This window comes from Myotis yumanensis, unplaced genomic scaffold (genome assembly GCF_028538775.1).
Source record: "Myotis yumanensis isolate MYYU_CA2020_CCGP unplaced genomic scaffold, mMyoYum1.0.hap1 SCAF_3, whole genome shotgun sequence".
Classification (NCBI taxonomy): Eukaryota; Metazoa; Chordata; class Mammalia; order Chiroptera; family Vespertilionidae; genus Myotis; species Myotis yumanensis.
The window spans coordinates 179,629,627-179,652,974 of NW_027223754.1; the positions used below are offsets into that span (position 1 = coordinate 179,629,627).

Here is a 23,348-nt window from a genome sequence, read left to right on the forward strand (position 1 = left end):
TGTCGATAGAGTGGCTTTGTGTGCTAGGTGTCCTATAGGGCCCAGTGGCCCAGCCTCCCCCATTACCTGAGGTGGACACTCTTGGTGCACCCCTTTGTGGGCTGTGTGCACAGTCTTGTTGTAGTTAAGCCTTGATTGTTATAGTTATCACTGGGAGGAATTGACCTCCAGGCCAATTGGCTGTGAGAATCAGCTGTGTCTATGGTGGGAGAACTTCTGTGCTGAAGACACCCTTCTGGGGCAAGACTTGCTTCAGTGGGGCTTTGGTGCTCACTGAGTCTGCCCCCTGAGTGTGTCCTTTATGGATCTGAGGAGTTGTAATTGGATGGTCCCACTCTGACCACTGGGTACACTGGCTCTTGGATCTAAGAAGGTGCTAATTTAGCCTCTGCCTGAGGCTACCCAGCAGAAGCCAGCTGTAAAGCAATGCAAGTTGCCATGGGGCTTTGGGCCAGCTGCAGTTTGTTAAGTAATTTTCAGATTGCAAATGGCCGGGCCTTTCATATGCAAAAGCCTCTGTGCAGGGCTTGGGCGGGGCGGGGTCCCAGGGGATCAATAGGGCGGGCAGAGCGAGCAATATGGCTGCCCTTAGTCCTGTCCTCAGAGGCCCCGGCAATCGCTGCGAGTGCCTCCGAGAGAAAGCTGCCCTTGAGTTCTGACCGATGCCAGACAGTCCCATTTCTCCTGTATGAGTCTGGGTCCCCAGAGACTCACCTGGAACTGGAGCTCAGAGCTTGAGACTCCCTCCCTATTAAAAAAGACAATCGTGAAGGGCAGGGCGGGGGAGGGAGGGGCAGGCGTTGGGGCCCCATCACCGCGCAGCCAGGGTTCGGAGCTCCTGAGCGCTGCCTGCCCTCCCCCTCCCGCAGCGGCGCCCAGCTGGACATGCTGCCCGACTGCCTGTCGGCGGAGGGCCAGCGGCGCTGCGGGCAGCTGCTGGCAAAGGCCACGGCCCGGTTCCATGCGTAGCCGGCAGCAGCCGCGGTGCTCGTGCCGCTGTGCTAGGTGCGCGGAGTCCCTGCGCTGCTCTACACCTTTCGGTCCAGCTGCCTGGCCGGGAGGCACAAGGGTGACGTCAGGTACACGGCCCGGGACTCCTCTCCCCTCTGGCAGGAGGGCACTGAGCCTCTCCGAGCCTCAGTTTGCGCCTCTGTAGAATGGGTCTGCGGAGAGCCCGTCGGCCCAGGCGCCGCGCCGGCTCCCTCCAAGCGCGCCCGCACCGCCTGGTGCCTGCGACACCTCTCTCTGAGCCCGGACCCCCCTCTCTGAGCTGGGACCCCCCTCTCTGAGCTGGGACCCGCTCCCTAGAGGGGCAGTACCTCTCCTGGCCGCTGTAGGAAGACTTGGTCCCAGAGTCTTGAAAGCCGTGGGGCGGGGCTTTCCGGCTTCCCGCCCTGGCCCCGCCCTCGGCGGAAATGGGGGACACCCTAGGGTCCCTGTGGGCGCCTGGGGGCTGCCACAGACAGAATTTGCATGCCTGAGGCCCAGGCCCTCTCCCTCACCTCCATTGCTCAAGGAGGTAAAGAGCCTGGGGAGGTCTGGAGGCCCCACTAAACGCGGGGCAGGCGCTTCGGGGTCACCGGCCCTCTGCCGCCCTGCCATCCCTCAGCAGTCCAAGGACCAGGCTCCTGTGCCTGTTTAGTTTCCCAGGTGGCAAGTGTGACCCGACTGACCAGGATGTGGTGCACACGGCCCTGAGAGAGACCTGGGAGGAGCTGTGCCTGGCTGTGCCCGAGGACCATGTGTGGGGTGTCCTGCAGCCCTTATATGACCAGGTGAGCCCACCAGGCTCTGAGGCCACAGCCATCCTTCACCCCATTCACCCGCTCTCCTGCCCTGGGCTAGGCACGGGGACCCCAGGGACAAGGAGCTGGCCATGGACTCCCGCAGGTGCAGAATGCAGTGAGCACCAGGCACCTGCCTGTCCCTCCTCTTCCATCCGCTGCCACCCCTCAAGGCCGGGCCAGGGGCATTTTTATCCTCTTCTCACAGGGATACTGAGGCTCAGGTTCCGGTGGAAGTGGCTCTGGGGTGAGCCAGCTCTGCTCAGTTTGGTGGATGAGGGTTGGGGAAGGCCCATAGGGGAGGAAGGGATTGAATGACAAGCGGCAGGTTTCAGGGTAGTAAAAGTAAGGGAAGGTTGTTCCAAGTGGAGGGAATAGTCTTCGAAGGCCCAGAGGCCTGGATGGGGAACCTGAGTCGGGCAGCCTGGCTGGAGTGAGCCCCACGCAGGACAGGGGCCAGATGGACCTGGCCTTGACTGCTAATGGCTTCTGGATGGCAAGGGTGGGGTCTCCCTCTCAGCCTCCCTTCTCCAGCCCCAAAGGCCTGCCAAGGCCATGCTTCCCTTGACTGCCTGCCTCCCTAGCCCAGGCAAAAAACACCGTGGTGCCGGTGCTGGCTGGAGTGGACCCGCTGGATCCCCAGAGCCTCCAGCCCAACCCCGAGGAAGTGAGTAGGGGCAAGGATGCCGGGGAACTGGGTTGTCCCCATGGGGGGAAGCTGCCATGGTCAGTCCTCTGTCCACCCTCCTGCTGCTCCTGACATAGGTGGAGGAAGTGTTTGCACTGGCCCTGGCCCACCTGCTGCAGGTGCAGAACCAAGGCTACACCCACTTCTGCAAGGGTGGCCACTTCCGCTACACAATGCCTGTCTTCCTGCACGGGCCACACCGCGTCTGGGGCCTCACCGTTATCATCATCGAGTTCACCCTGCAGGTCTTGGTACCTGGCGCCTACCAGCCCCGCCTGGATTTCCCTGGGGCGTGGAGGCTCCGGGGCTGAAGACTGGCCCCAGGCAGCCCCTGCCCTCACCCTGCCAGGCCAGCGCCACCTCAGGACTGAATAAAGAGCCTTTACCAACTCTTGGGCAACTGCATCTTCTGCGCTAGGGCCCTGACCTCGAGCAGACCCCATGGGACACCTGGTCTCCTGGCTGGGGCACCCCTGTCCAAGCACACTGTCACCCACAGCAGTGGGCACTTACCCTGCACCAGGTACTCGGCATCATTCCACCCTCACCTCAGCCCTGTGAGTGGGGCCAGCACTGTTCCTGGCTGGTGAGCTAAGCTCAGAGAGGACAGACAGCTTGACCGAGCTGGGATTTGAACCGGGCCCTCTCTGACTAGAGCCCAGACCCTTAGCCACTGTAGGTTCCTTCCTCCATGCCTGGCTGACCACGTGCTGGGCCGCAGGAATCTGGAGAGGAGCCCTGCACGTGACTAATGAGCACCCACCATGCACCAGCTGCTGTGCTGGGGTCACATCTGCGGACCAGCCAGATGTTGTCCTGGCCTCTGGGGGAGCTGGAGTGGCGGGGGTTCAGACTAGGGGAGACCTTAGACCACATAATCATATGGTTGCACATTAAACAATCACATATAAATAATAGTGGAATTATACAGGGTTCTGTGTAAGAGTTCAGGGGGGCGGGGACAGTTGGACTTTGGCATGTGGACTGGGCAGGTTTAGCCAGGATAAGTGATAGAAAGCTTCACCCACTAGCTGATGTTGCCATAAGAGGAATGGTGATTATGAACTCCAGGGTTAAAGTAGCTTCAGGCATGGCTGCATCCAGGGGTTCTCTCTCTGGCTGTGCTTTCCGCGGTGTTGGCCTCATTCCCAGGAGCGGACTCTACTCCACAGAGAGAGCTCTAGGGGGGCACTGGTGTTCCATCCACAGAAAAGAGAGTTGCTTGGCCAATGTGACCCAGAATTGCACAGCACTGGCCTGTGACCCAGCAGGCCTTCCCTGAGCCTGTCGTGTGTCCTGCTGGATTTGGAATTCATTGATTGGCAGGGTCTGGGGCACAACCCTGGGGAGGAGGATGAACCCCCTAGGCTGGGAATAGGGAAGGGGGTAGCCTCCAAAGGACCACTGACTGGGAAACGGGAATGCTGAGCAGGTGAAAGCCAGCCAAGTTCCCCTTCAGAGAGTGACCTTGAAACCAAAGGCAGGAGTGAGCCAGGTCAAAGGGCAGAGTAGGACAGTTAGGGCAGCAGCTGCACGTGCACAAAGCTTGGGGTGTTCATGGAAACCATGAAGAGTAATGTGGAGATGAGGGGGTGCCTAGGGGTGTGCCTCAGTGATGGGTTAGGCTTTTATTCTAAGCCCATAAAAGGAGAGAAAGGAGTTGATGTGATTCCATCCATGTTTCAAAAAGCTTGGAGCTGCAAGGGACCAGACTGCAGATGTCCCTTCTCCAAGTGCCCCCCTCCTTCCCGGGCACCCCTCCCATTCCACATGAACCCTCCATCTCACCGCCCCTTGTACCCCTCCATACCTTCCAAAGTGCCCCCACACCCCCGCCCCTTCCCACACACCCCCCCACATGCTCCCTCCTCCTGCACCCCTTGCCTCTCACCTACCTCTTCATCCCCACACACCCCTTCTGTTGCCCCTCACACCCCTGTCACCACTGGGCATCCGGCCTCCTCACCCTGGAGCAGGTCCCATGATGGTGGTAAAAACAACCGAGGGCATGTGAACAGGGAGAGGGGCTGACAAGGGCGGAGCAAGGCTGATGCCCCTCCCCCCATGCTAAGTAAGGGACCCCTGGAGTTGAGGGCAGGGAAGTGCCCACCCCTGAGCCCTGGAGGTGGGCTCTGAGCCCCTGCCTCCCTCACGGGTACCAGGAGGCCCTGGGTCACACAGATGAGTCACCTCAGTCAGGCATACCCAGTGCCAGCAGCGAACAGAGCCAGGTGGCAGAGCTCTCAGAGAGGTAAGGAGCCCAGCAGGCGCTGCTAGCACACGGGGTCCCCCTCCAGGCTGAAGCTCCCCACTTCTTCCCCACCCACCCAACCCTGCCCTCTGTCCTCAGGTCCCCGGCTGCCACCCAGGACCCTTCTCAGCACCCTCCGTGATGCCTCTTCACCATGTCTCGGCCCAGTGTGGCCCCCTCATACCCAGTCCAAGGGGGCTTGTCTGAGTCCCTTCCCCTGGCCTGAGCCCCCACGGCGGGCACGGCGGCAGCAGGCTGGTGGCGGCCACAGCGGGTGAGCATGCAGGAGCACATGGCCATCGATGTGAACCCGGGACCCATCCAGCCCATCCCCCTCATTTCTGAATACTTCCCGCATTTCTACCCCTTTGCTGAGCCTGCCCGGGGTGCCCCAGGCCCACACCCTGCAGTGTCTCCCACCAGCTCTGCACCCCAGCTGCAGCCAGACCCAGAGCCAGAGGGAGACTCAGACAACAGCGGTGAGTGGGGGCAGGGGATGAGGACACGCTGGCCCCAGCCCAGCCAGGATGGGGTCTCAGGCATCCTGGGCATCTGACCTGTGAGGGGCAGGGCAGGAGGCATGGTGCCATGGTGGCAGGGTGCCAGAGGAACTGACCTGCATGCCACCTGCCCTTAGCTACCCTGGGCACCCTGGAGTTCACACTTCTTTTTGATGCGGAAAACAGCGCCCTGCACTTCACGGAACACTGTGCCAAGGTAAGGATGGGCGGGGGTCCCTGAGCCGTGGGCCTGGGCCACAGGCCTGCCCCATATCTGTTGTTTCTTCCCAAGGCCTCAAGCCACCAGGCTCAGGCTGCCTGGACACCTATGTCAGAGCCAATCTGCTACCAGGGGCCAGCAAGGTGAGGGCAAGTACCAGGCTCCTGCTGCTGCCCCTCACCCACACACCGACCCATCCTGGCCAGATCCTCCCCACGAGGCCTGGGCATCAGGCTGCACAACTGGGGGTTCTACTGGGGAGGTGGCTAGGGTGGGGCCCTGGGGCTGAGGAGGCCCTGACCCGCCCTGCCTGGCCCTCAGGCCAGCCAGCTGAGGACACGCACAGTTCGGGGCACAAGAGGGCCTGTCTGGGAAGAGACGCTCACTTGCCACGGCTTCACCCACCAGGATGCTGGGCGCAAGACCCTGCGGTGAGGCTTGAGGCGGGCCAGGAGGGAACGGGGTAGAGTGGGGCTTGCCTGCCCAGGTCTGACTGGGGTGGCTACCAGGTTGTGTGTGTGTGAGGACCCATGGCTGCGGCCAGGGCTGCGGCCACGGCGGCGGCGAGTGCCTCCCCTGGGGGAGCTGCAGGTGCCCCTGAGGAAGTCGGTGCCCAACCGAGCCAGGAGCTGCAGTGTGTGTCTGGAGAAGCGGAGGATGGTGAGTCGGGTGGCACACGAGGTAGGTCTTTGGGGTCCTGCAATCTTGTGATGGGGGAGCTGGAGGGGAGGGCAGGGAGAAAAACTTGGGCAGTGTCCGGCCAAGGTGACCAGGCTCTCTGCCCTTTCAGACCAAGAGGCCGGAGCGCCTGGACACATCCCGGGGCATGTCCCTGTATGAGGTGCGTGGGACAGTGGAACTGAGCAGGAGGTGAAGGGGACGACAGGCCTGGGGTACTTGGGCATCACGCAGGTGGGGAGGTGGGCCTGGAGACACGGAGGCCAGCCCCCCTATGTTCTGCGAGTGCTTGGAGCCCTGGGGGGCAGCCAGGCCAGAGGATGTGTGCGGCACTGGGATACGCACAGCCCACAGGGGCAGAGACCCAGGCCACCTGGAGGCAGGTGCTGAAACTGATGGGGTTTGTCTGTGGCCAGAGCAGCTGGGAGGGCAGGAGAGAATGGACAGGTGGGGCTCACTGTCTGCTCCCAGGGGTCAACGTGGGTGCCACTCCTGGGGCTGGTAGCCTGCCGGAAGCCGGTCCACCCTTGCTGCTTGACACAGTCGCTGCAGGGAAGAAACATCTGCACAGCTTATGTTTCAAGGCACCTGGCGTATATGGCATATGTTTGCTCCCTCTCTTAAGGCTGTGTTTTAAACAGGAATACCTCCCTGAGAAAGGCTGTTTTCCCAGGTGAGGTTTTCCCCTGGAGTTAGGGAGGGAATAAAACCCCTTAAATAAGTGCCAGGCGGGAAGTTAATCACTTTAACTACGAACAGTCACACTGAAGCTACATAATCTTTACTCCCTGGAATGCAGATAAGAAACGCCCTAGCCTTTGAAATAGAAATGGATAGGATTAAAATCAACTGGTATAAACACAGATGTAACAAGACCATAAAACACAGAAACTGGCTGGAGAGCCTGGCTAGAGAACCTGGCTAGAGACCCTGGCTAGAGACCCTGGCTAAGAGAATCAACTGAAAGCTGCTGTCTGTGTCCTTCCTTCTTTGCCGAGTCCTCCACATCTTTGGGAACCCCTGGGGCTGCACCCCAAAAGAGGGCGCCCGGACAGGGTTCCCCTAGGAGCTGGAGCCACCTGCGCCAGCGCCCTTGTGTGCATGTGGAGAAAGAGGCTCCTGAGGCGGCTGGAAGTGGACGGAGATCACCCGTGAGAAGGCGGAGTTGCCTACCGGGGTCCCCCCTGCCCCGTGTCGTCCCCCAACACCCCTCCGCGGTCAGCACGTGGTGAGGCCGGAGCCGGAGAGAGGAAGCGCGGTCCCGAGGGAGGCGGTTGTCCAGAGCGGCTGCAGCTGCGCCCCGGCACAATGTCAGAGCCAACGCTGGCCGAGGCTGGTCCCGCGGGGGCCCGGGAGGACGCCTGTCGGGAGTATCAGTCCTCCCTCCAAGACCTGACCTTCAATAGTAAACCGCACATCAATATGCTGACCATGGTAGCCGAGGAGAACCTGCCCTTCGCCAAGGAGATCGTCTCTCTCATCGAGGCCCAAATCGCCAAGGCTCCTTCCTCAGAGAAGCTTCCTGTTCTGTACCTTATGGATTCTATCGTGAAAAACGTTGGGCGAGAGTATCTCGCTGCCTTTACTACAAATCTAGTTGCAACATTTATTTGTGTGTTTGAAAAGGTGGATGCAAATACTAGAAAACGTCTATTTCAGTTACGTTCCACATGGAATGAGATATTCCCATTGAAGAAACTTTATGCCCTGGATGTCAGAGTCAATTCATTAGATCCTGCTTGGCCTATTCGACCTCTACCCCCCAATGGGAATCCATCTAGCATCCATGTGACTCCTACATTTCTCAATAAATCGCCTGAAGAGCCTTCAGCTGGAAAGATTCGCCACTCTGGATGTAAGCAGTCACACATGCAAGACTTTATGCCACCTTCCAGGGAAGAAAGAAATGCTAAGAGAAGCGCTGAACAGGATGTTTGCGATCCAAAGCGAAGAAAAAAGACTGAAGAGGAATGGCCTCAAGAAACTACCAGTCAGCCTGTGGGTGGGCTCAGGTTTGAGGGACATCGGGGTCAACCTGTGGGAAGTCTGAGGTTTGAGGGACCTCACAGTCAGCCTGTGGGTGGACTTAGATTTGATAATCCCGGAGGTCAGCCTGTAAGTGGACATAGATTTGAGGGGGGTCATGGTCCATCAGGAGCTGCAATGAGGTTTGATGGGCCTCACGGTCAGCCAGCAGGTGAGATCAGATTTGAGGGCCCTTTGCTACGGCAGGGAGTTGGAATGAGGTTTGAGGGCCCCCATGGTCAGTCAGTAGCTGGTCTGAGGTTTGAAAGACAACATAATCCACTTGGTGGAAACCTTAGGTTTGAAGGTCCACATGGTCAACCAGGGGTTGAGATCAGGCTTGAGGGACCTTTAGTCCAACAAGGAGGTGGAATGAGGTTTGAGCGTTCTGTACCAGGAGGTGGACTGAGACTTGAAGGGCCTCTGCGTCAAGGTGGTCCAAGATTGAAAGGTTGTCACGCTTTCAGGTCTGATGGGCAGCCAGGTCAGCCCTCACTCTTACCAAGATTTGATGGCTTACATGGCCAACCAGGTCCTAGATTTGAAAGAACTGGTCAGCCAGGCCCACAGAGATTTGATGGACCACCTGGACAGCAGGTTCAACCAAGATTTGATGGTGTTCCTCAAAGATTTCATGGTCCACAACACCAGCAAGCATCAAGGTTTGACGCTCCCCTTGGTGTTCAAGGCGCACGATTTGACAATCATCCTTCACTAAGAAACGAATCCGTTTCTTTCCATCAGACTGGTCCATATCATGAGCCACCTGGCCATACTTTTAATGCCCCATCCCAAGGACTGCAATTCCAAAGACACAAACAAATATTTGATTTGCCTCGAGGACCCAATTTTAATGGACCACATGGCCCTGGGAACCAGAGTTTCTCAAATCCGCTTAGCAGAGCTTCTGGATACTCTTTTGATGAAAAGAATCTTCAAAGCCCTCAATGTGGAAACTTTGGCAATTTACCTGCTCCGAGAACAGTAGGAAACATTCAGGCATCTCCACAGGTTCTGACTGGCGTTGCTCAGCCAGTACCATTTGGCCAGGGACAACAATTTTTACCAGTTCATCCACCAAATCCTGGAGCATTTGTTCAGAATCCTTCAGGAGCTCTTCCTAAGGCAGATCCTGATAATCACCTCAGTCAGGTGGATGTCAATGAATTATTTTCAAAACTGCTAAAAGCAGGAATTCTCAAATTGTCCCAGCCTGGTTCAGCGACAACACGAGTAAATGAAGTTGCTGCTCAGCCTCCCGCTGAAGAGGAGGAAGGTCAAAATGAAGATCGAGATGTTCCAGATCTTACCAATTTCACAACCGAAGAGTTAAAACAACGTTATGAGAGTGTTATAAATCGACTGTACACTGGTATTCAGTGTTCCTCTTGTGGAATGAGGTTTACAACATCACAGGCAGATGTATACGCAGATCACTTGGACGGGCATTATCGGCAAAATAGAACTGAAAAAGGTGCTAGCAGAAAAGATACTCATAGACGTTGGTACAACAGTTCAGCAGACTGGATAGAATGTGAGGGAACAGCTGATTTGGAAGAACGTGCAAAGAGCCAGTTTTTTGAAAAGGTGCATGAAGAAGTTGTGCTCAAAACTCAGGAAGCTGCTAAAGAAAAGGAGTTCCGAAGTGTGCCGGCAGGGCCAGCTGGAGCAGTGGAGAGTTGTGAAATCTGTCAAGAACAGTTTGAACAATACTGGGATGAAGAAGAGGAGGAGTGGCATTTAAAGAATGCCATTAGAGTGGATGGAGAGACTTATCATCCATCATGTTATGAAGATGATCAAAATACATCTTCATTTGATTGTACACCATCTCCCAGCAAGACGCCATTTGAAAACCCTTGGAACATTATGTTGAACACTGTCAAAAATGAATCGCAGGAACCCCGTGACAGTCCCAAAGTTAAAGAAGAACAAATTGATGCCCCACCAGCTTGTACAGAGGACAGCACAGCAACACCCCTTGAGTGGAGAAGAGCCTCTCGCAGCTACTCCCGAGACGTGGGCTTTAGCCGTAGGAGGGGTGCCTGGGCACCTAGCGGGAGGCCATCAGCAAGGGCCCGGCCTGTCTGGGGCTCTCAACATCAGTCCCCTTCCTCTCCAGGCAAAGATGGGAAGTGCCCAGTCACGTGGCCTGAGCAAGCCCCTCCCCTTCTTAGGTTCCAGAGGGTACGGGTGACCCCTGCACCAGGTCCATTAAATGAAAACAGAAAATGATACAGTTGAGTCAGTTTAAATAAAATGAGAAAAGTATGTTTTTCTTTTTTTAAAAAAAAGCTGCTGTTTGGATCCAGGTGAAGAATTTTTTTATGTATATATAGAACTCTCTGTAGAAATGGTCTAGCTGAGGCAGGGCCTTCAGCTATCATTTGGTTGATAAATACATTTTCGTATTTGCATAGCCCACTGCCTGCACAGTTTCCGGTGCTTGTTGTGTGAAACTTCTGTAGATGTGTGCAAATTTAACAAAATGAAATTGTTATGTATAAAAATGTACGATTTTCACTTGTGAAACTGTAAATTATAAATAAAAGCTATTTTTGCTACCCCCCCCCAAAAAAAGACAATTGTGTCCTCAGCCGCCAGCCCTCTCCGCATGCACCTCCACACCTCTGTATTTTACTTCTGCCATCGCACCTCCTCTGAGCCTTGGTATGCTTTTCTCTTTCCTTCTAGTTGCAGAATTTCCACTCAGCCAGCCTTCCTGTGGTTCTGGATGATGTCTTTTAGTTGTATTTTGAAGTGGTTGTGCGAGGCAGCAATCTCCGGTGTTTACCTATGCCGCCATCTTGGTTTTCGGCCTCAATTTTTGGTTTTAATCCCCACCCAAGGATATGTTTTTATTGAGTTTTAGAGAGGAAGTGAGAGATTGATTGGTTCCCTCCTATACCAGTAGATTTGTACACATCCTAACGCATGCTCCTGAAGTCCAATTTGCCCTTTGTTTTGCTGGCTTGTTACCTTTAGAACATAAAGATCCTTTGCAGAGCAGTCTACTCATGTCTCAAACTTTTCACTCGCCACCCAAAATCGCTCACACATACACATTAGCAATTTGCCATCCCAAGAGGTAAGGAGAGTCCAGATACGTGATGCTCTTTTCTCCTCATGGGGCTGGAGGCCAGAGGAGCAGGGAAGGGTGATACTGTCCATATTCTCTAGAAAACCTGGAGTTGCTAAAAAATGAAAGCGAAAGAGACTGAAAAGGAAAAGACATGGGTTACATGTATGCTCCTAGCACCCTGTAAGCTAAATGCAATTCTGTGTGGTGTTCTATGCGCCTGCTTTTAATTGGCCCTTCTCCCTAGATTTCTGTGGATTCCTCATGGTCTCCCTCTGTGGTCTCCTCTGTCAGCCTGGAAATGCAGTGGTCTGTCCAGTTGCTGTCGCCGGCCCTCTTCCCGGTGTCCTCCAGCACTCCTGCAACTTGAATGTGCTGATGAATAATGCGAGGACCTTGCCAAAATACTAATTCTCATTAAGTCCAGGGTGGGACCTGGGACTCCGCACTTATGGCCATTCCCAGTGACACCAAGACTGCCGGTCCTCTGACTATACTGAGTAACACGTGTTTACACTTCTCCCTGAGAAAATTTACCTCTTCTTTATTTTAAAATATATTCACACATATTTTGGGGGGGAGAGGGGTGTTTCTTCTGAATTTTTAACTATTGTTTTGGTACAAATAGTTTCTGTATGTCCATCTTCAGCTCTGTGTCCTTCTTAAGCTTCAAATCTGCATGCTCACATGCTTCCTGAACATCTCAGTGCAGATCCTACCAGATCGCAACAGGACATGTGCAAAACTTGCCTCATCCTCTAGCTACCTCCTTTCCCAGTGGGTCCCATATCCATTAAAGACATCACAAAGTGGTAGAATTTAAGAACGATGTCCACCAGCATCCTGGTGCCCTAAACAGACCCCGCCCACCCCAATACCAAATGTCTGTCTGTTTAAAAGAATCATGAATATAACCTTGAGGTAACAGCAACTGTAAAAAAGTGACAATCTGGTTTGGAAGCATTCTCTCTGATTTGCTGTGTCATAAAGAAACTGTCAAGGCAACAGGCCATGGCGTGTTAAACAGTTCTAAGTGAGCCGGTGCCTATAACACAGATTTTCAAGAGCTTGCCCGGACTTTCATGCTCCACTCCAAGTTCCATTTGCCACGTTGCAGAGGGGAGCCCTCCAGGGGCACTTGCACGGAGAGGACCCTGTAAATTGCTGATCCACTATGTTTTTTCTAACTCTTTAAGTTTATTTGGTATTGAAGCTCTTGTCGTGAGTGCTATGGTCAACTAGCAATGGCAATATGGCCATTCCAGTGGTTTATTTGAGCATTCCAGAGACAATGCACAGTGGTGTTCAATAAGAAGAAAGGTTTTTATTTGGCGGCTATTATAGGCATTACAATCTAAATGTTATGTACATAACATAATGCATATATAGATATATACACATACACATATATATACACATACATTGGTACATACATACTGTGATAGTTACTTATATGTGTCTACTTGACTGGGCCTTAAGCCAGATGCCAGGCTCTGGGATTTTTGCTGTGCCATCATTTGGGCAATCCCTCTGTATTTGTCCTTGCACACCAGTCTAGAACAGGGGTGGGCAACCTTTTTGTGAGTGTGTGCCAAAACCAGCAAAATCTCTGACTCAAAATTCTTCTGCGTGCCAACCCTAATTTTTTGAGAACATGTTATGCCTACTTGATATCTCTTAAGGTGTACGTATGTGAAGAACCTTGAAGAAATAATAAAATTCATTCAAGCGACAGAAACACAGTATATGATGATGAAAAATACATTTATTTTTTAATGTATACATGTACACTGAGAGTCCGACAGAAAACTCTATGACTCCGTTTGATATTATCAGTTGGACTTTTGCTGCTGCATCACTGATGACAGAGATTTGACATCAGGTTTATATTTCGTGATCTTCAGAGATATGCACGAGCTACTACTTTCCTCCGTCAGGCTACTCCTATCACAAGACTTAACAAAATTCATCACTGAGAACAAAGATTCACAAGCGTATGTGAGTGAAACCAAAACACTGGTCGGATCTAGGAAGGCAGGGAGAGTTAAGGCAGAGGCCTAGAAATTGCTCTTCCCCTCTCTCGTCAATCCATGTCTATGGTCTTTAAGATAACTTGTTATATAAAATTATTTATTTATCTAAGATGCACCTACACTGAATTTACCTGAAAAATAAAAAAGTTGACATTAAGGAAAAAATTGTAAATGGAAGATTATAAGGGAGGGTTTCACGTGCCAGCAAAAGTTACTGGTGTGCTATGTTTGGCAAGAGTGCCAGGGGTTGCCCACCCCTGGTATAGAACTTCTCTGCTTAGGCCCATCTGGTGTTTTCTCATGGGCTATGTTAGACACATGCTCAGGGAAAAATGGTGACACAAAATGAAGAGTTGACAATGGAGGAGAGTTTGGAGGGGACGGAAGATCAGGACAGTTTTCACAGAGGGTAATTATGCAGGTCTATTACAGCGCCTCCCCGTGGGACTCCAAGAAGCAACCTCCTCTAACCGCAGCCCAATCACTGCAACGTGGCTACAGTATGCTTTGTCAAAAGCAAAGCTAATCTTAAGGGTCTTTTGACCTTGTTTGGTTCTCCATTGCCTCCTAGATGAAACTGAAGGTTCTTCACAATAGGTCCCATCTCCTGTCACTCCTTCCTCATCTTATCCCTACTCAGTGCACTCTCTACGTTTCTGCGACCTTCCAAACGTCCATAGTGGGAGTTTCTATGCAAGGAGCCTCGGAGTCCATGGACCTCAAGTCACAGATCCCTTTCATAGACTGTAACATTGAGCATTATATAGTAGAGTACCTGACAACGGCTTGTTTTATTTAGGATCTTGAATTGAAAAATAGTTATCTTTGTTTTAAAACTGCATTAAATTGGGAGGGGATGTCTCACAAAGTAAGGCATCTTTAGACCTAGAGATATTCCTGTAGCCATGACTTTGGAAAATAGGGTAGATCAAGTTTGAGAGAAGGGCATTTTCCCTCTGAATCTAATTTTAATTTGGGAAGGATTAAGGGTAATTCAATTCAGACAAAAAATTTAATATCTTTAAAATGTCCCCTCTCTTCACGTTATTTGATTTGAGAAGATTGATGGATTGAGTAATTGGGAGGAGGGGTTACTGGCTTCCAGCCAGGAAAAAGCCTGTGCATTCTGAGTCAGTTGCTTGGAAACAGGAAGCAAGGCCTTCCAAACCTTTTTTTTATTTTTTATTTTGCCAAAGCAATATGGGCTGTGTTCAGAGAGCTCCCTTTCATTTCTGCAGGTGCTTCCTTCAGGTCTTCACCCCCATGTCACCTTTTAAGAGCGGCCTCCCTGACTCACCTTTATAAACTTGCAATCGTCCCCTCCACTTCTGGCACCTGCTGCTGCTCTTTGCTGCTTAATATTTTTCTCCTTAGCACTTACCACAATTCAAAATGCTATATATTTTTCTCTGTTCCCGTTTTTCCCTCTCAAATAGGAGCTCCACGTGGACAGAGAATTTGGTCTTGTTTTGCTCACCGCTGTATCTCCAGTGTCCACCACATAGGAGGCATTCCATGGATACGATGGAGTAGAAGCCCATTCACTCTTCCGGAGCTGAATACAGCTCCTCCGTGGAGCCTTTTCTAATTTTCTCACTCACCCCGTGTGTGCTCCTGTCGCGCTGTCCCTCGGCAAAATTAAACTCATTATTGATCTGACATTAAAGCTCGCGTCTTCCATCTGGGATTTATTACTTTCAAAGGGTTTAGAGATGATAAGCAGTTTGATAGTTTCCTAAGACTCAGTTACACCTATACAAATTAGGAAAGATTTCAATGACAGCAGAATGTGAAAAAGACAGGATTTTAGTGAACAAATCAGATTCAAAAGTGAGTGAGGTTTGAAAAAAAAATAACCAACCAGCCACCCACCCTCCCAACCCACGGAGTTTCAGGCTGTGCAACAAGTGAATCAAGTTCCTCAGCGTGGACCTGATCCAATCTCAACGGAGCTTAGTGCTCAGTGCTGGTGCCACGCTCAGCAGCGGTCTGCAGCACACTCTGGAGAGGGGAGACTGGAAACACTATCAGAAGGAATTGGGAATGTTGAGCCTGGGAACGAGAATCCTAGGGGATATAATAGATTTCTTCCGATAGCTCAAGGGCTGTCATATTGCTGAGGAACTGTTTCTTCTGTGCGGTCTTAACAGTTGGAAATTACAAGGAAATCTATTTTGGCTCAATTCCGGTACAGTCTTTGAGGGTTCTGATGCAGGCTGTGTTGGGGCAGGGGTCAGGGTGCCACAAGTCCTATCGGCTCGGTGGTGCCTCCTGTGTCCTCTTGGCTGGGGGTGGGGGGTGGCTCCTTGTATACATCCTGCACGCATCCCTGCTCTCCTCAGCCTCCTGTTGTGTGATGCTTGCTGCCACAAAGCATCTTAGCTCATTGTGTCCTATGCTTAGAGTACCTATAATTTATTTTGTTTTTAAAAAAATCATTTGTGCCCGGCCAGCGTGACTCAGTGGTTGAGCGTCAACCCATTATGAACCAGGAGGTCATGATTCGATTTCCAGTCAGGGGACCTGCCCGAGTTATGGGCTCAATCCCCAGTGTGGGGCATGTAGGAGACAGCTGATCAATGATTCTCATCATTGATGTTTCTAGCTCTCTCTCCTGCTCCCTTCCTCTCTGAAATCAATATAAAAATATTTTTTTAAAAAGCATTTGTTGCCCTAACTGGTTTGGCTCAGTGGATAGAGCATTGGCCTGTGGACTGAAGGGTCCCAGGTTCGATTCCAGTCAAGGGCATGTACCCTGGTTGCGGGCACATCCCCAGTAGGGGGTGTGCAGGAGGCAGCTGATGGATGTTTCTCTCTCATCGATGTTTCTAACTCTCTATCCCTCTCCCTTCCTCTCTGTAAAAAATCAATAAAATATATATATATATATATTTAAAAAAATCATTTGTTACTAAGTATTCCGCTTCATTTGCTTGACTTTCACACTGCCAGCTGTTACGGGAAACTTTCATATATTGGCTTGGCATAGACAGAGACGATGTGAATGGTCTACCCTTTTCACTTCCTTTCATTCTGGACCATGGTCAAATCCTTCAATCATTCTGGACACCTCCTCAGGGCAGGTGAGTGACAGTGGTTGGTATCAAACACAAAGTCGAGTACAATTCCAGCATACCAAAGGCTGAGTAATCCTGGTGCTGCCAAGAGCCTTTCAAATCCATACTATTCTTGCAGGAAAGACTGCAGGAGCTCTCCACAAGGGGAGAGCCCCTCCCGTCCCCCAGCACATGGAACACAGTGTGACTACTCGTCCAGAGACCCCCAGTACCATCCCTACCAGCCTCTTGAGGCTGTGGATAGCTGTCAAACACCTGGGGTTTCTTCAGTGCTTCTATTTTGCCCCCACCATTTTAACACCAAGTCTTTTTGTTACTGTCTACTTAGGATGTCTACAACTTTTTTGGTTTTTGTCTTCTTCAAGCACAAAGTAGATGCTCAAAAAAAAAAATTGTTATAGAATAAAAGCCAACAGCTGCTTTCTGAGTTCAGGTTACTACAGTGATTTACAAGCAGTGTGGCACAAGAATTTTTAAACATGCAATACCTGACTATTTAGTCAGGGGCATGGACCTCTTTTCCTTTAGAATGTCAAATAAAAAAAAATGACAACAGCTAACACACTTGCCATCTGGTGTGAATGAATCAAAATTATACTTATTTTTTTTGGTCAGTTTGGCAAAAAACATAGTTTTTGGGTGTGCTACAGAATTTTAGTAATTAGTTTTTATGTGCCATGAGACGAAAAAGGTTGAAAATTGCTGTGCTAACCCATATTTCATTACCATATTTAAGTCTTCCATGGCATTCAGGACAAAGTGAAAGATCCTCACCATGGCAACCAAGGCTCTTCATGATGTATCTGCCTACCTACCAGCCTTCCCTGGCCCTTCACCGTCTGGTCAGCCTCACAGGCTCATCTTTGCATCTTCTAGTCTGTTCCAGAGAGCACTCCCTGGCTCACATCCCTCTCTAGGGTTTGCCAACACCAACTGGGGTAGAAACCTCCTGGTGTGTTTCCCTGGCACTTTGCTCTGGTTCCTTTAACAGTACTCATTAGACTGTAATGCCTTGAGGTGCAAAGGAAATCATGTTAATTCCAGTCCAGTGCCTGGCCAACAATAGGCTCATGTCTGCAGGAAGCATGAAGGAGCTGTGTGTGGTGCCCATTTCATAGGACTCCCTTGGCAGCACAAATATGTGGAGCGGGCAGCATGGGAAGCGTTAAGTGAACAGTTTTTATTTCTTCCTCTGCCATTAACAAAACATAAGACCTAAGAGGACAGGAAGAGTAATTCAAATTCTACAAGTCCCCCAGCTAGGACATAAAATATTTTGAATTATGTTAAGTTTCTCATTTAACCTTTGCTTTTATAACTATTATTCATATATATAATTTCTTGATCAAGATCTAACTTCTGTTAAAAACTATATAAATGATGCCTTGGTTGGTGGCTCAGTAGGTTGGAACATCATCCCATACACCAAAAGGTTTGGGCTTTGATTCCAGGTCAGGGCACATATCTAGGTTGCAGGTTCTGTCCCTGGTTGGGGCACATATGCAAGGCAACCAATTGATGTTTCTCATACTGATGTTTCTCTCACCCTTCCTCTCTCTAAAAAATCAATAAACATATCCTTGGGTGAGAATTAAAAAACACACACATATAAATGACAATTTACATACTTCCACGTTAAAGAGAGATTAAGTGCAGAAAATGGGCACTGGTAAGCGTATGCAGCTTTATCGCAGAATACATGTAAGCACTCTGGTGTCTCAAAGGTACAAATTCAATGCCATGTAAACTACTACTCAGCTGTGTGATTTGGGGAAGTCCCCTGGGGGGGGCTGAATGTCCCTCCTATTGTACCCCCACCCAGTAGGTACTAAAGTGTTAGTTCTCTTCCTCTCCCTTATGGTTTTGAAGATCTGGGAATACAGAGCTTCAGTGACAAGAATTTTTTCTTTTCTTTTTTTTTTTTAAATATATTTTATTGATTTTTTACAGAGAGGAAGGGAGAGAGATAGAGAGTCAGAAACATTGATGAGAGAGAAACATCGATCAGCTGCCTCCTGCACATCTCCTACTGGGGATGTGCCCGCAACCCAGGTACATGCCCTTGACCGGAATTGAACCTGGGACCTTTCAGTCCGCAGGCCGACGCTCTATCCACTGAGCCAAACCGGCTTCGGCCAAGAATTTTTTCTTTTACTTTTGAAATAAAAGGGAGGCATTTAGTTTCTTAATTCAGTTTCACTTGGATGAAACAGCTACTTTTTCAGCAACAGATAATTTTTTAGTTATATTAATATTACTTTTAGGAAAATGTAATTTTGTGTTACTGATATGCAGACTGTCTTTTGAATCTTTTAAAGGAAATAAAATTATATTTTAAAATATTAAACACATAAGAAACAAGTCAGCAATGTAATGCCCCAATGAATCCTGAAAATTTATTACTTGGGAGAATATCAGATATTGATCTTTTGTTTTACAGCTCATGATAATAATCAGAAAATATACACTTTGAAGTGGAAGTCAAAAGAAAAGAATAATTACATATAATATACAGACTACAGATATTTTATTTGTACATAAGCAAAGCAGTACTAAAAGCATATTTATGTGTCCACAATTAGTGAACGCGCGGTGATTTTCTGTTTAAAGCTGCAGCAACTCAAATCCTCCTGGGGTCAATAAAGAAAGACAGATTGAGAAATACATTTAGGGCTATCACCATGTCTGGTTGTAAACCTATTTTTTTAATCTTTCCCTTCCCCCCATATATATATGTATATACTTTATTGCCTTTATATTTCTGCTGGTTTAATATAATTAGTATACTAAATAGTTATCTGCATTTATTTGGTTTCTAAAAATATATAAAATGCATTGGAATAGAGCTCCTGCAGCTTTCCAGCGGCCACTGTCCTGGCATCGAAAGCTCTTCTGGAAATGTAAAGCAGCAATTCTGAATAAATAGTGATTGTTCTGTCTTCTCCATACAGCTGATGGCCTTTACCCAAAACTCAACAATACTGTAGCAAAGAGTATAAACATGCAATTAAAAAATGGACATAATACAAAAGTAATACTTATGAGTGAAATTTTACACAATAAAGACTAATAAAGACAACTTAGTAGGTAGAAGGGGGATGTGAACACAGCATTGCTATTTACATATAAATTAAGGCCCAATTTTTCAAAGGCAATGCACACGGGGAACTGCCCATCTGCCCACACCCTCTGCATACCTGAAATCAAGAGTTTTTGCTTTTTCCGTATTATTTCCTCAATCCATTATTATAGTTCTCATTTGGAAAGACATTCACAGAAAAGGCTTTAATACAATTCCTTTTTTCTAAGGACTGTTTTGCTCTTATTCACAAAGAAAATTTTTTTTTTGGAAAATTTTCTTTTAATGCAGGTAAAAAATGTATGCTCTGGAAGCAAATGCTTATTTGTTCTTCTTGAACACTGTTAAAATTCACATTTCATGTCATCCTATATTTTTACTGTGTCAGTATTGTCTAAGCTCTAGTTTATGACTATGACTAATTTGAAGTATGAGAACTGATGGTTAGTTCAGTGATGACTGGGGGAATTGAATGGGTAACTCCTATTAATACCAACCAAAGTCTCTCACATGTAAATTCTCTGTGCATCAAGACACACACACACAAAAAATTGCTAATAAGCCAAAGTATCTCCTAAGAACAACAAAAGGACTCTGGCAACCCACTACAGATCATTCTGAGGACAGCAGATACTTAAAGGGTCATATATGTACTAATGCTATTTCATATTATTCCTTGGTAAAAAAAAAAAACACACAAAAAACTTACCTTCTAATGTTTTTAATACTTATAGAAAACTGCAATAAAAGAACTTGCAGTAAATAACAAAGAACTTGTCATCTAATTTAGTATTTAGAACCTGAATATTCCGCAGATTCAAAATTTTATATTTGGTATTTTTGTATACTATTGCCCAGCTCCCACCAAAGATGTGGCTTATACAAAGATGTATCCAAAGATGTGGCACTTAATCTATCTCATTTGTATTCGCAATGGATAAAAATGATTAGGAACAACTAAAATATTTTTTAAGATGTTCTAGGGAGATGGGTTTTCTTTGCATTATTTTAAAAACAGACTTAGAAAATATTCCTAGAGGTGTGCTTCCAGAGGTACTATAACTGATTAAAAAGCACAGCTGCTTAATGCATTCATCAAATTCATGTTTTTACCTCTTCTCGTTGAGGAAATATTTTTATCTGTAATTAGATTTGTAGAGATTACTTGGCAGAGATTTGTAGAGATTACTGAGAACTCAGATGAAGTTATCAGAGAGGTTGCCATGATGCAAGGCTGGGGAACCCAGGACCACTGCAAGGTGGAAGGATGCTGCCAGCCTCTCTTGAGAATTATTAGATTACTGCTGATAAGAATTTATAACAATTAATTTGGTGTTGACTCTGTGTTTCTCATGGCATGCCAAGCATCTTTACAATTTATAATTGCAAAATTTAACATATCTTTTAACATTTTTATTTAAATAGAATGTAATCAATTTATAAAAATATTTTCCTTTGTGAATAAGATCACAATTTCTCTGGATAACAATAACAAAATGACTCTTAGTATAGGATGGAACCCTTTAAAAATAAGGCATATATCGGGCATACATAAATCATTATTGTCACAAAATCTACAAATTATTTTGATTTTTTGATTCTCATAATTTTCAATCATATGTAAATATGAAATAACTATTATAAATTGAGAGCAAATGTGTATAGATTGTGGTTATTTAGTTAAGAATCAGTTATTTCTCAAGTCATTTGCAAAATAGTATAATGGCAAGGTCAACTCAATAATCCAAAGAAAGTAATACCTTTAGTTGAGGTCTGCCATTTAGCTGGACTAGAAAAGGCAATTCTGCATTTTACTTTCAGTTCTCTAGAAGCTTCTATATATTTTCATAGCCATTCTTAGAAATTTCCACTGGAAACCTAAATATAGCAGCATTCTCAGCATTCATTAAACCAAAAGTAAGTGAAATGCATTTAAAACATCCAAAGTTGCCCTCATGCATAAGCTATAACTTACATCTTTTTATTGTTACCATGGCATTAATATACTAATCCATTGTTACTTTGTTACATGTAAGAAATTGAGAGATGTATTTTCCTCAGAATTAAAAACTAGAAATTTCAGAAAAAGATCTTAATGTTATCAGAGGGAATGTAAAAATGGCTAAGAGGTATCTGACCACATCCATTTAGATATTACTTGTGAGTCTTAAGTTAATCACTACTCATGAGAGGGGTGCTGACTCGTTTTTGGTTTCATAAATAAAAAAATATATGTACAAATGGAGATTAATGTCCTATAAAAGTCAAGCTCAAAAATGAAAACAAACACTGAATTTAACTTTATTTCCTTGGAAAAAAGTACCTAACTCCAACCCACTTTCTCGCTCTCTAAGTGACTGGAGAAATTGCAATAGTCTACAACGTACAGAGGAAATGATGTGCAAGTAATACCTTCCCCACAGGCGCTTACACCGGAAGACTACAATAAGGAAGTGGGCCATTTTAAAAATACATCACTTAAAGAAATCTTCCTAAAGTAGACTGACCTGGTCCTCAGATATCTCTAACTTATATATTATGGCAATTCTGAGGATCCATGAGAGTAAAAGGATAAGGCGGGGCAGGGGCATAACATAAGGTAGCAGGAACCCCCTTGCCTGTTTGAAGAGATATTCAGCATTCCCGTCTCTGTCCTACAGTGTCGGAAGCACTGCACACCTTTTAAACGTACAAGTTACCTCACGAAAATATTTCTGTTCTGGTATGTGGTCCTTCATGTACTGAAAATATTGTAAAGAAAAAATATTAAACTCCAGATTAAAAAGAAATGCTGAATTGTTTCAACCAATTAAGCAATGGCTAGGACAAGTCACAAAGTCAATCCAAGTGGGTTCTCTTGGAGTTCGTTGCGATGGTGGAGCACACTCTGACACTTGTAAATCAGCATTCTACGGGGGGAGCCTGGCCACATGCACAAGTCATAATCACAAGTATGTAATGTAATTCGGTCACAAGGTAAGTATTAATAAAAAACAGTAAAACACTTACATTCACACATTAATTGATTACATGGAATAAATTAAACTAAGCCAGTCACATACTTCTCTTCACTCTTAAGTCACTTTTTTTTTAATGTATACACACAGAATAATACTTTCCTAATGCTCTCAAAAGGCTACACATAAAAATGAAGGCTTTGCATTACAGCTGCTGGATAAAAATGTCAACACTGTTCATGTGTGGAAAGAGTTTCTTTGTTCTTTAGCATCAGTGCACAGGGTATGGCTCCAAGTGGTATGCAATTTAGGACAGGAAAAGACATGGTGGCTTGTGAAATACATCTCTGTTTGTCATTGGCACAAATCAAAGAAAGAATCTGTACTGTCCGTGGTACCTTTATTGGGTCTCTCGCCCAAAGACAGATACTGTTATACATATATGCCTTCAGGATTAAAACCAGATGAGATAGGATTCTGCAGAATCCGAAGATTAGTGGGGAGTTGCCGAGATGAACCAGGCCGCTTCAGGGAGCCAGACTGGAATGCTGCCTCTAAACAGGAAACAAGGAGTCATCAGATGTGCTCATCAACCTGAGTACTTAGCAATATGAACAATCAGAACTCTTCCTGCCACCAGGAATCAAAGAACATACAGAGGCAATTACAATCCGCTGTGGGTACTGGGGTGACAGGCTTGCCCCTCTCAGCTGATACACCAAGTTTTCAGTGATTTGAGCAGTTACTGATCTTTTAAAGAAGGTGAGCACTTTGCTTCTCTTTCTTGGCTACTCAGACCACATACATATACTGATTTAGAAGTGTCTTTTAAATATCAGGTCAAATTCATTAATTTTAGGAGAGGAAGAAGGGGCATTAGGAACAGAGAGAAGCTAAAACTCAAATAGGTGCCCTAACCAGTTTGGCTCAGTGGGTGGAGCGTCGGCCTGCGGACTCAAGGGTCCCAGGTTCGATTC

The 23,348-nt window shown here is 47.7% G+C and overlaps 2 protein-coding genes and 2 pseudogenes across 2 annotated transcripts in view; 3 read left to right on the forward strand and 1 right to left on the reverse strand.

Annotated features, from left to right (window-relative positions):
• The first annotated feature begins 885 nt into the window (after positions 1-885).
• Positions 886-2,783, forward strand: LOC139005612 (mitochondrial coenzyme A diphosphatase NUDT8-like; annotated as a pseudogene).
• A 1,870-nt stretch (positions 2,784-4,653) lies between these two features.
• On the forward strand, positions 4,654-7,046 carry LOC139006469 (double C2-like domain-containing protein gamma). The gene is made up of 8 exons (XM_070408824.1): positions 4,654-4,723; positions 4,951-5,202; positions 5,361-5,456; positions 5,516-5,586; positions 5,765-5,874; positions 5,953-6,103; positions 6,234-6,284; positions 6,921-7,046. The coding sequence occupies exons 1-8, from the start codon at positions 4,654-4,656 to the stop codon at positions 7,044-7,046; spliced, it is 927 nt and encodes a 308-aa protein (XP_070264925.1).
• A 383-nt stretch (positions 7,047-7,429) lies between these two features.
• Positions 7,430-10,400, forward strand: LOC139006470 (pre-mRNA cleavage complex 2 protein Pcf11 pseudogene; annotated as a pseudogene).
• Positions 10,401-18,706: 8,306 nt separating this feature from the next.
• RASSF8 (Ras association domain family member 8) overlaps positions 18,707-23,348 on the reverse strand; it is a 100,766-nt gene continuing 96,124 nt past the window's right edge. Inside the window, exon 6 of the mRNA XM_070410532.1 lies at positions 18,707-22,925. Coding sequence (XP_070266633.1) covers positions 22,804-22,925 — 122 coding nt within the window. The 3' untranslated portion in view covers positions 18,707-22,803. The remainder of the gene's footprint in view (positions 22,926-23,348) is intronic.

What these genes read in the sequence shown, in the direction of transcription:
- LOC139006469 (XM_070408824.1), top strand. Translation starts at nt 4,654, where the DNA reads ATGAGTCACCTCAGTCAGGCATACCCAGTGCCAGCAGCGAACAGAGCC. An exon ending in CAAGGTAAGGATGGGCGGGG is followed by an intron (nt 5,457 to 5,515) that starts GTCCCTGAGCCG and finishes TTTCTTCCCAAG; the next exon opens with GCCTCAAGCCACCAGGCTCA. An exon ending in GTCTGGAGAAGCGGAGGATG is followed by an intron (nt 6,104 to 6,233) that starts GTGAGTCGGGTG and finishes CTGCCCTTTCAG; the next exon opens with ACCAAGAGGCCGGAGCGCCT.